We start from the raw sequence: 11696 nt of genomic DNA on the forward strand, positions 1-11696 counted from the left end.
ATCTCTCTCTCGATGTATCTCGATGTATCTCGATGTATCTCGATCTCTCTCTCGATCTCTCTCTCGATGTATCTCGATGTATCTTGATCTCTCTCTCGATCTCTCTCTCGATGTATCTCGATGTATCTCGATCTCTCTCTCGATCTCTCTCTCGATGTATCTCGATGTATCTCGATCTCTCTCTCGATCTATATATATATATATATATATATATATATATATATATATATATATATATATAGATAGATAGATAGATATATATATATTGGATGCCAGTCTGAACAAGTCCTTATAGATTTATTGGTGCTGCAGGGACTTATGTCTAATGCAGTCATATTTCAGGCATGCCATTGGTTCACTTTAACACCTCCAGTAAATCCATTTTTAAATCTGGCTTTGAAACCGTGTACTAGTCTATTAGACCAGAATACTAAGATTAATTATGTAAACATTTAAAAAAAAAACTAAAAAAGTCAGAAAATGTGTTCGTGTTTAGATGATTTTACTATGTAAAAAAAATTCTATCGTGACAGACAGATCAAACCAAAATTGAAAAAACTTAACCCTACACATATTGTATATACACTGATGTGTTTAACAATCTTAGACTATTATATGCACAGAAATGAGAGATATATGTGAAAACATTTTATAAATGAAGATATATCCACTGCATTATACACTTGCGTTGTATATTATAACGCCACCAGCTCACTTTTGCAGTATAATCCAAGCATCTTCCACTTTATCAGCTGTGAGATTTTGGTGGCATGCCCTGAGGGCATAAATTAACTCTTCGGGGCGGACTTCAGATCCATGATGCTCACGCCATTCCTTCAGCAGCTCTCTGGCTGTCTCTTCCAAATTGTTTGGATGGCTCATTGAGATAGACTCGAGTTTAACTGGCCTGATACCCAGCTCTCGTCCTAATTTACGCCAGTTACGGCCCACATTTTCCGCAATAATGTCTGTAGCAATGTCCAGTTTGGCTGAAAGGGAATAGAAAGACAAAAGAGGAAAAATTATTCAATATATTAAAAGTTTTGTCTCAGTTGCACGCCAAAGTGTTGCAACAGAATCCTGGTGCAAAACACAAAAATATCCAAGAATGGAAACAGAAAATCATTATACTTGTCTGAAATGGACTTCTATGAGCCCTGATCTAAATACTATTCAACATTTCTGAGGAAGATGAAAAAAATCTACCTACAGCACCCTTCAAGTTTAGACAACTAGAACAGTTAGCACAGGTCGAGAATAAAAATAAATGATTGAAAAAAATATTAAACCGAGATTTTTTTCCACTTCATTTAAAAAAAAAAAACGTAATCTAAGTAATCTGCCCGATTTTCAATCACATGACCAAATGCATAAAGTGGTGTACTCTAGGGGAGACATCTCATTGGTGGTTGCAATTTAGACTGATTTTTATTGAACTGGGGGATTTTAGGGAGTAAAGCATTTGCCATGTTGTGATTGAAATCAATTTTCAAAAAGAGAAAACAAAATCCCAACATCGTTGCTTGGGAAGCTAAAATATTGTTGATCCTTGGGATTTTGCAGACACGAAAACTGAAACAGAAAGGCGAATGTCGGTATTATTGTTATTTTTAAAGTCTTTCATCTAGAATCAATTTTAATGTAGAGCACAAATCACTTGGCGAATAGAAACGTGGTGTTGCGCATAATTACTAGATGTGGAAGCAGGGAGAATTGCACTTCACAGCAACCGAGACAGCTTGAGCCTTCCAAGGTAGTGTTTTAATGTGCCTCGCTTCTTGCAAAAGTTGCCAATTTGAACGACCAAAAAAAAAAAATCATAGTTTGATCATAGTGTGTATTAATGTGTATTAATGTGTCCGTGTAAATGCACTTGTTCTGTGATAGTCTCAGGATTCTGTTTAAAGTGCAGAAAGCATCATGAACACCAAGGAACACTCCAGGCAGGTCTGAGTTACTGTTGTGGAGAAGTGTACAGGGTTTGGATACAATAAGATTTCCCAAGCTTTAAACATCTAGAGAAGCACTGTGCAACCAATCATTTTGAAATAAAAGGAGTATAAGACCACTGCATAGCTACCAAGACATAGCTGTCACTTTAAACTTTCACCTCGAACAGGGAAAACATTGATCAGAGATATAGCCAAGAGGCCCATGATCACTCTGGCTGAACTGCAGAGATCTACAGCTAAGGTGGGAGAATCTGTCCATAGAACAACAATCAGTCGTACAGTACAGAACTCTGGCCTTTCTAGAAAATAAAGCCATTTCTCAAAGTTATCCATAAAAAAGACTCCTTTGAAATTTGCCACAAAACATCTGGGAGACACACCAAACATGTGGAAGAAGGTGCTTTGGTCAGATGAAACCAAAATCGCACCTTTTGGCAACAATGCAAAATGATATGTTTGGCAAAGAAGTAACACAGCTCATCTATCCGAACAGACTATTCCCACTGGCAAATATGGCCATGGCTGTGGCCGCCTCGTGGTCTGGACCTGCTTTTCTTCAACAGGAACAGGGAATATGTTTAAAATTGATGGGAAGATGAATGAAGCCAAATACAGGGACCATTCTGGAAGAAAACCTGTTGGAGTTTCCTTAAGAACTAAGGCAGGGATGGAGATTTATCTTTCTACAGGACAATGATACAAAACATAAAGCCAAAGCTACAATCGAATGGTTCATAAATAAACAAATACAGGTATTAGAATGGCTGAGTCAAAGTCCAGACCTGAATCGATTCGAGAATCGCAGAACTGAAGACAGCTGCTTACAAACGCTATGCATCCAACCTCACTGAGCTTGAGCTGTTTTGCAAGAAGCAATGCGAAAGAATTCCAGTCACTCTGTGCAAAACAGATAGACATTCTCCAAGCGACTTACAGCTGTAATTGCAGCGAAAGGTGGCGCAACAAAGTCTTAATGCAGAAGGGGGCCGAATACTATTTAATGCCCCAATTTCCTGGTTTGTATTTGGTAAAAAAGTTTAAAATAGCCAATACATTTTGTTCCACTTCACAATTGTGTCCCACATGTTAACTTTTGATACATTTTTTAAAATATTTTTTATATCTTTATGTTTTAAGCTTAAAAAGTGGCAAAAGGTTGAAAAGTTCAAGGGGGCTGAATACTTTCACAAAACACTATATTTGGTATTGGAAAACAACTGACAGACTTTTTAGTGTTTATGATATTAACAATTTAAAAATGTTAATCTGATGATTTTAATAGCTCTATTTTGGAACACTTAAGTTATTTTTATCTTAAAAAGCAGGTGAGACAAACTAAGAGAAAACCTAAATTTTCAGGGCTGCAATAACATACAACACAATGTCTTGAACTCCTATGCTCCATAAACAAAGGTTACATTCACAAGTGGAGCATAATACTACTTTGGGAGTATTTTTGCAACATGTTTCCTGCGGGGAAATCTTGCTCCTTGGCATTAAATAAATCGTTCGTGCTTGATGCACATTTTAAGCAGGGATTGCGAAGTGTCCAATAAGTTTGATCAAAGCAAGGAAGTAGGGGCGAACTGCTCACTTGGATCCAGTGAGAGATTTGCTCCTCTTCACCCGGTAATAGGAAGCACAGAGAAATTACCAGCAGGTGTGAATTAGAATAATTTCGGGATATTGTTTTTAAGAGTCTAAATTTGGGAATCTTAGAAAACTTTTATTTTTCATTCATCATTCATTCATTTCCCAAACCACTTATCCGTACAAGGGTCACAGAGTTGCTGGGGCCTATCCCAGCCAACTATGGGCAGGAGGTATGGGAAACCCAGCTTCAAGAAGATCAACAACACCCTCATACCAAGGGGCAATTTAGAGTGTTCAACCAGCGTAGCATGGTTATTTTGGGATGTGGGAGGAAACAGGTGTACCTGGAGAAGTTAATACATTCGTGCCAAGAATTAAAAAAAAGACCTGCCCGATGACAAACGGCTGTCAAAAAAGGGTTGGTGTTGTAGTGTGAGGCTCCAAGTGGAACTAAAGTAGGCTGCAATGTTACAGGGACAATTTCAAAGTAAAAAAAAATGGATACAATGAATGCATTTATGTTTTTGAGTATTTCGTAACTTGATGGTTGGGATGGTCATTTGCATATCAACAAGTTTTGTAACCTGGAGATATCGTACCTGGGGCATTTTTAAGTAGAGGTACAATGGAGATAAGAGCCTAATGTGTTCCGGGACTGAGCACATGTCGATTTACTCGTAGCTCAAATGAACGTTTCCCATAGAAATGAACTAAAAACTAATTAGTTTGATTCGACCCTCTGAAAAAACACCAAAAATAGGATATTGGATTGGAAAAACATTATTTCTTCTAATTGCCATGTATTAACAAAGTAAAAAATAACTAGTGGTTTAATAGTACTAAAATGTGTTTAATAGTACTAAAATTCGACCGATTTTGTGGAAGGGAAAGAAATGGGGGTGGGGCTTTTTTTGCACGGCCTATACCAATAACCATAAACATAAACCAATTTAAATGAACTTGGATTGCGATGCCCGCCCTCAAAAATAAATTTAATCCAACCTTACATCAAAATTAACTCGAATTTTGTTTTACATTGTATACCTTTCTTCTCCAAGGTTGGCTCTATATGCCCCGTATATCAAAATGTGACTCGTATCTCAAATTGCTCGTATATAGGGGCACTCCTATGTCGAGGAATTACTGTAAATATATTTTGAGTTCGGGTGTAAATTTAGGCTGATTTAATCTTTAAAAGTTACATCATTATGACCTAATAAATATCGAAATTTTTGGTTAATCATCCTCAGTATATAAATAATAGGTTGGGGAAATTAAGTTGCCTTAAATGTGTGGGGGCGTGGTATATAAATTCGATAAACTGAAATGAGTTTTTGTAACTTGATGTCTGTTCATGTATGTGACGCCAGGTCTTTATGAAAATGAATGAAAAACAATAAATGTAATAAAGTAGCCGTAAAATGTTTAAAAGAAGTACATTTATTAAGTTAATCAAAGAAAACTACCTCTCTTTGCGTCACAAGGGTGGTTGCCAGCACATTCGAGTGGTTGAGACTGGAAGCTCATTAACTTTTCCGACAAATCTATTCGTTTAATATTTTTGAGAAGTTCCGACAGAATCTCTCTTTTGTCTTGTCCGAGTTCACCTCTTTCGGTCAAACACTGGAAAAGTTTGAATCCGCTGTCGATCATTTCCAACATTCTTCGTCCAATTTTGTCCATACATAGATACTTGAGATTGTCTAGCTGTTCCGTGGTAAGCTCTCTCGAAATGTCCAGTAGAAGTGCCCTAAAATGTGAAGGGCCCATATCTTGGACAGACAAGCGATCAACGATTCGCTTCCGTCTGAGTCAGGGAGTCGACCCTTTGCACAGACGTCACCAGATCACATGGGTGCGCCATATTAGACTGAAAAGTGAAGGGGCGATGTTCAGACGAGTAGAACTCGCTTGTCGAAGTAAACCGCTCCGCCCAAGGAACAAGCCGTCGTGAAGTGTTCTAACAGCAGTGTCGTACATTTTTGTTCAACGAGCTACATTTCATGTAGCCAACCTCCCGCGATTCGACTGTTCATTGCCAACATCGTAAACAACCACAGATCGTTTTCAACCTGCACTAACTACTCTCAGAAATAGTTTTGTTGTTTTTTTATTTATTTATTTATTTATTTATTTATATATATATATATATATATATATATATATATATATATATATATATATATATATATATATATATATATATATATATATATATATATATATATATATATATATATATATATATATATATATATATATATATATATATATATATATATATATATATATATATATATATATATATATATATATATATATATATATATATATATATATATATATATATATATATATATATATATATATATATATATATATATATATATATATATATATATATATATATATATATATATATATATATATATATATATATATATATATATATATATATATATATATATATATATATATATATATATACACATACACATACACATACACATACACATACACATACACATACACATACACATACACATACACATACACATACACATACACATACACATACACATACACATACACATACACATACACATACACATACACATACACATACACATACACATACACATACACATACACATACACATACACATACACATACACATACACATACACATACACATACACATACACATACACATACACATACACATACACATACACATACACATACACATACACATACACATACACATACACATACACATACACATACACATACACATACACATACACATACACATACACATACACATACACATACACATACACATACACATACACATACACATACACATACACATACACATACACATACACATACACATACACATACACATACACATACACATACACATACACATACACATACACATACACATACACATACACATACACATACACATACACATACACATACACATACACATACACATACACATACACATACACATACACATACACATACACATACACATACACATACACATACACATACACATACACATACACATACACATACACATACACATACACATACACATACACATACACATACACATACACATACACATACACATACACATACACATACACATATATATATATATATATATATATATATATATATATATATATATATATATATATATATATATATATATATATATATATATATATATATATATATATATATATATATATATATATATATATATATATATATATATATATAAAATATAATAAATAAATAAATAAATAAATAAACAACAAAACTATTTCTGAGAGTAGTTAGTGCAGGTTGAAAACGATCTGTGGTTGTTTACGATGTTGGCAATGAACAGTCGAATCGCGGGAGGTTGGCTACATGAAATGTAGCTCGTTGAATGTAGCTCGTTGCTCGTTCCCAGGACATACACGATGCACCAACCTCAAACTGAGGAAATTCTGCTTGGTCTTCAGCAGCTGACAAATACATTCCGTACAAGCATCCGTTAGCTTGTTGTTGAAAAGTCTAAAAAGGAACATAGTTATTACCTACATCTGATACAAAAGTACTTGACATCATCATCATAATCATCATCATTCAATGGGCCCTTAAAACTGAGACCACCCAAAAGTTTGTCCTATTGGTTTTGTATTTTAATTAAAATTTAGGTGGAGCATTAAACATTATGATGGTTTTGCTAATCTAAACAAAATGAAGCAGGCGTGTCTATCCCCCCCAAAACGACATCATTACGAGAATTCGGTCACATTATCAGGGTTGGTGGATGGGTGTTTTCCTTGTTTGTCCTGTCTACGTGACTTCTATGCAATTTTGTATGCGTGTGTCATGAAAACCTGTCTGTGTATTTAAACCGTGTATTTTTTTGTATCTTTGTGGGAGTATACTTTTGCTTTGTCTGTAAGTAATGTTTACATGCCCGCCCTGTTTAGTTTTAGTTTCAATTTTGTTCATTTTGTCCTAGTTTTTATTATTTGTATGATTATTTAACATTAAAATCCTCAGCCAAAGGCAATTCATGACAAATTCACCTAACGTGGTCAAATTTTGGTGGGTGGTCCGTTTAAAAAGGCTTTACTGTAGTACATTTTAACAAAACTTATGCAATCTTCTGGAAGTTGTCACACTGGATTCCCTTTGCGATTAGTTTGCGTATCCCTTCATCGGTGATGTTATTATTTCTAAGGCTGTTGAAGGCGTGGACGTCATATTATTTACATTAAAAAAAAACACATCACGGGGCAATGACACATTTAGATGCTCACTAGAGAGACTTGCAAATATGCAAACAAGGAAGTAGCTGCTCCACTCCTACGTCGCCCATGCAGTTGTTGTCCAGCTGGATTCCCGCAGGCCTTCTCAAGTGCTGGAGCACAAAAGCCAAAGCTGCACACTCCACCGGTCCAATGTTGCAGTAGATTAGCTTCAAATGGTCCACCTCCAGCTTGCTTAACGCTTCTTCAGCTATCTGGTTCTCCCGCATCTTGTAAATGCACTTGACAAGCCAGACAAAGCCAGGCATGGCGTGCATGCTCTTTTTTTCACCCTGAACTGGCTTGGGGATGGACTTGAAGTGCTTTTGCATGCCTTTGTGGAGGCAGCGAACCACCTGTTGCGCTTTCCTTTCGACTAACGGGGTTGGGGTACAGTTGAGCCACAGGTGCCGGTGTTTCTGGGAAAGAAGGCCAGAGACAAAAGTGGCGGTAATTTGTAAATTGGGGGCTTCGGTTAGACCTCGTTGGTGGTCGACGGACAAGCAGAGGCCAAAGCAGGTGAAGTCCGGGTATTTAAATTCAAAGAGACCAGCGACAGTTGAGCGGTTAGCATTGTCGGATAAGACGACGTAAAGCGCGGCGAAGAAACATTGCATCTTTACGTGAAGGAATTCGTATCGAAGGCCGTGATGGGACGAGATGCCTTTAGTCCGGGTAAGAAAACCAGCGCAAATGTCCTGATCTGTAACGCAGCAGGTTTCCAGGTCGGTACTAGCGAAGATGTAAGAGGAAGACTCCACCCCCTGAAAAGCAAGACTGCCCAAATGTAAGATGCCAGGCAGGTGATCCCGAAGCCAATTGGGGCCTCGGGGAGATTTCGGGGGACTTTGGTGCTGCAAGAAGTGCTGCAAAATCATGAGGTACACATCAGTTATAGTCTGGGGTGCACCGTCACCGCCACCGAGCAGTTCTTTGTGGCATTGCGAGACAGCAGAGGACCGGACTATGGCAGAGTCCTAATAACGCAGTGTTGGCCTGAATGGATGCTAAGACTTTGGAGGCTACCAATGAGTCGCGATGTTGCTTCTTGATGAAACGATCAATGCTTTCAGGGGAGAAGCCTTTAAGGGAGAGTTCTTTACGAAGGTGTTTCCTCAATACCGGACCCACGGCTTCTGGACGACTGGTCACAACTTTGAGTACTCCCTTGAGAAGCGATCCCTGGAGGAGGTTGAAAAGTAATATGTGTGCCGGAGCAGGTTGCGATGGCGAGCAAAGCCGGCGTTCGTCCGAGAAACTCTGCTTGAGCTCGTCGAGGCCATCAAACGTGATCGCCACTAAGTTGGGGTGATCCAGGATGAATTGAAAGATCTCGTCCCGATCACAGTCTGGCCAACAGCAGTGGCCAAAGAGCAACTCTTGGACAGACAGCTGATCCAGTTCCGAGTTCAGTTTACGGCAGCTGAAAGGGAACAAGAGCACGAACTGTCGGAGGGCTGTCCCTCGGGCCCAGAGAAGATGAAGCCTCTGGAGTAAGGTGCTCTTACCACTGCCCGCGTCCCCGGATACTAGAACTGTATCTGAGTCCTCGTTTATGGTGCCTGCCGCACCTGCGATATACTCCAGGTCTAGGTGTCCATGATCTTGGGAGTTGTGTGCTAGCTCCAGTTGGCCTTCGGTGTAGATGTCGTCCAACGACATGTGGCCGGTTCCTCCGTTAGTGTTCATGAAGTTTGACTGGGCTGAGATGGAACTACGCGACTTCATCTGGTATTTGAGGAGTTCTGCAATTAGGACAGTAGAACAACGATTAATGTGGTGAAGGAATTGATGAGCAGATTTTGGAAAGGTAGCGTAGATGTTCAGTATTGGTATCGCCCATATATAGCTATATTTAGAGGATGGGACAGTATGAGATTTGGACAGAAAATCAGATCCGACTCAGTATTCAGGTGTTATCAGCACTATTGGGTCATGGACGATTTCTATTAGTAAACTAAGGATGATATAAGATTCTTAAACAGGCCATGGGTAGTAAGGTACTTGAAAAGACCACTTTAATACAAAATAATATGATTTGTCATTTACTGGTTGGATTATTTTTACTGGTCTACAAATTGGGTTGTATTAGATCGTCATTTGGCTAAAAACTTGGATCAAAGCAGAACTGGGACATACCTGATAGCGAAAAATGGATCTTTAAAATCTGTACATCTGAACATGTTTTCTGCTGACTCCCTTTTGAATCCTGTTCTACTGTGAACACCTATAAAATCACATAGTTTCCATTTCAGAAGCAAAAACGAATATAAAACAACATAACACCTTTGGGCTTGGTGGTCTCTGTTGTCAGATTGCCTCCAGACTCTTGCCTTTGCTCAATATAGCCAAGAACCACGTTAGCTGCCGAATCGCCTTTCGAGCTCACCAGATCCAGCAATCGCCTGGCCTGCATTGAACAAAAATTCGGATCATACCATCTTCGATTTAGCTGACCACAAGTCCCAAGGACAAATATTCATCTGAAGAAATGAGACCAGACCGTACCTGCTGCGAAGGGGTGTTCAGGTGGAATAGTACATCTCTACAGTCCTCTTGGGTAAAGCGCCCTGATTCCAGCAGAGCTTCCACTACACCATCCAAGCAGCCTTGCAGTTCTGCTACCAAGCCAGGCCTTTGCGCCAAAAGCTTCCCAGTGACAGGCCCAGGTTCTTCAGGTGTCCGTATTTGCCGTAGACCCTCGACAAACGCCTGGCATGTGGCTTCTCCCTTGGAGTAGACTAGATCCAGCAGATACCTGGCATTGGTGTAAAGCGACCTACCCTGCACTTTGACGTTGGTGTAATCCTCCCAAGAAAGCTCCCTGCCAGCCAGGAGGACATCGGCGACCTTCTCCAAGGTCTCGGAAGACCCGCCGGCACACAAATCTCTGAGGAGCTCACAGCGTTGCTTCAGGACCAGATCTTGGACCATGTTCAGCTCTCATGAATACAAAGTATTTGCCAGATGTTGAGGAATGGAGACGGCGCCATGGCAGTAGGTCTGAGATTGACCCGACAAAATCTTTTATTCCTCAACCCTATTTTTGTCTTCTTCCTGGTTCTGCAACCAATTGTAACAGTTGAATGACATACAAAAACGTTGTAGTCAAGAGATTGACTTCCTCTTTCGTGCTAACGGTCCTCTGCATTTGGGAAGTATTGTCAGGAGTGGCTGGATTGCCTTTCCTGGCATGACGTCACGATAATTATCAGCTGTCACTAATTACGTGATTAGATTATTTTTGGTATTTAAGCATTATGATTTTCTGTGGACGCCGTCGGATCGTTCTGGTTTCGTTTCCTGTTTTTCCTTGTAGTCATTGCCGTTTCCATTGACGCCACGCCGCATGTTCTTTTCGTTTGTAATGAGTGGTCAAGCCAAGTTGTTTAAGTTATGTTTCCCCGTTTATTAAATCAACCTACAAGAGCTACAGATCTGCCTCACCTTTCCATTTACTTGGCGACTCTGCTTCTGGGTTCAACTTTCCCTCCGATCGCGTCGCTCTACGCGGCGCGATCATAACAAGTATTGTTATAACAATGCAATATGGGTTCAGTGATACAAATAAAGTTGTCAGGTTACACCAGTTTTGCAGATAATGGACCAGTTTTAGGATTACTGGCCCACTCTAATGGCACCAGTTGTCATTATTTTAAAGTATTGGAAAATGAATGTCAAAGAACAAGAACAACAGTTTGTCCTGTGTAGTAACCTTATTGCTGCTGTTGTTGTGTTTGGTTGTATAGAAACTTAAGAACAGATGTATATTTTTATTATAAAACCACCTGGTGGCGCTATTGCATAACTAGCCACTAG

At 38.8% G+C, this 11696-nt stretch overlaps 2 protein-coding genes across 2 annotated transcripts; both read right to left on the reverse strand.

The window, feature by feature from the left end:
• Positions 1-278: 278 nt before the first annotated feature.
• Positions 279-5501, reverse strand: fadd (Fas (tnfrsf6)-associated via death domain). Its single transcript, XM_077711724.1, has 2 exons — positions 5012-5501; positions 279-989 (listed from the first exon to the last, which is right to left on the reverse strand). The coding sequence occupies exons 1-2, from the start codon at positions 5313-5315 to the stop codon at positions 712-714; spliced, it is 582 nt and encodes a 193-aa protein (XP_077567850.1). The 5' UTR covers positions 5316-5501; the 3' UTR covers positions 279-711.
• A 1528-nt stretch (positions 5502-7029) lies between these two features.
• LOC144192837 (nucleotide-binding oligomerization domain-containing protein 2-like) lies at positions 7030-11175 on the reverse strand. The gene is given in 4 exon segments (XM_077711681.1): positions 7030-8831; positions 8833-9622; positions 10164-10287; positions 10386-11175. Coding segments are annotated over 4 exon segments (2283 nt in total). The 5' UTR covers positions 10812-11175; the 3' UTR covers positions 7030-7888.
• Between the last annotated feature and the right edge of the window lie 521 nt (positions 11176-11696).

The sequence above is a fragment of the Stigmatopora nigra genome, unplaced genomic scaffold (genome assembly GCF_051989575.1).
Source record: "Stigmatopora nigra isolate UIUO_SnigA unplaced genomic scaffold, RoL_Snig_1.1 HiC_scaffold_27, whole genome shotgun sequence".
Classification (NCBI taxonomy): Eukaryota; Metazoa; Chordata; class Actinopteri; order Syngnathiformes; family Syngnathidae; genus Stigmatopora; species Stigmatopora nigra.

Bases quoted from the DNA above. Each gene is read 5' to 3' on its own strand.
- fadd (XM_077711724.1), bottom strand. From the start codon at position 5,315: ATGGGCCCTTCACATTTTAGGGCACTTCTACTGGACATTTCGAGAGAG. The intron at 990-5,011 runs GTAGTTTTCTTT...ATTCCCTTTCAG, and splicing joins CCCTTGTGACGCAAAGAGAG to CCAAACTGGACATTGCTACA.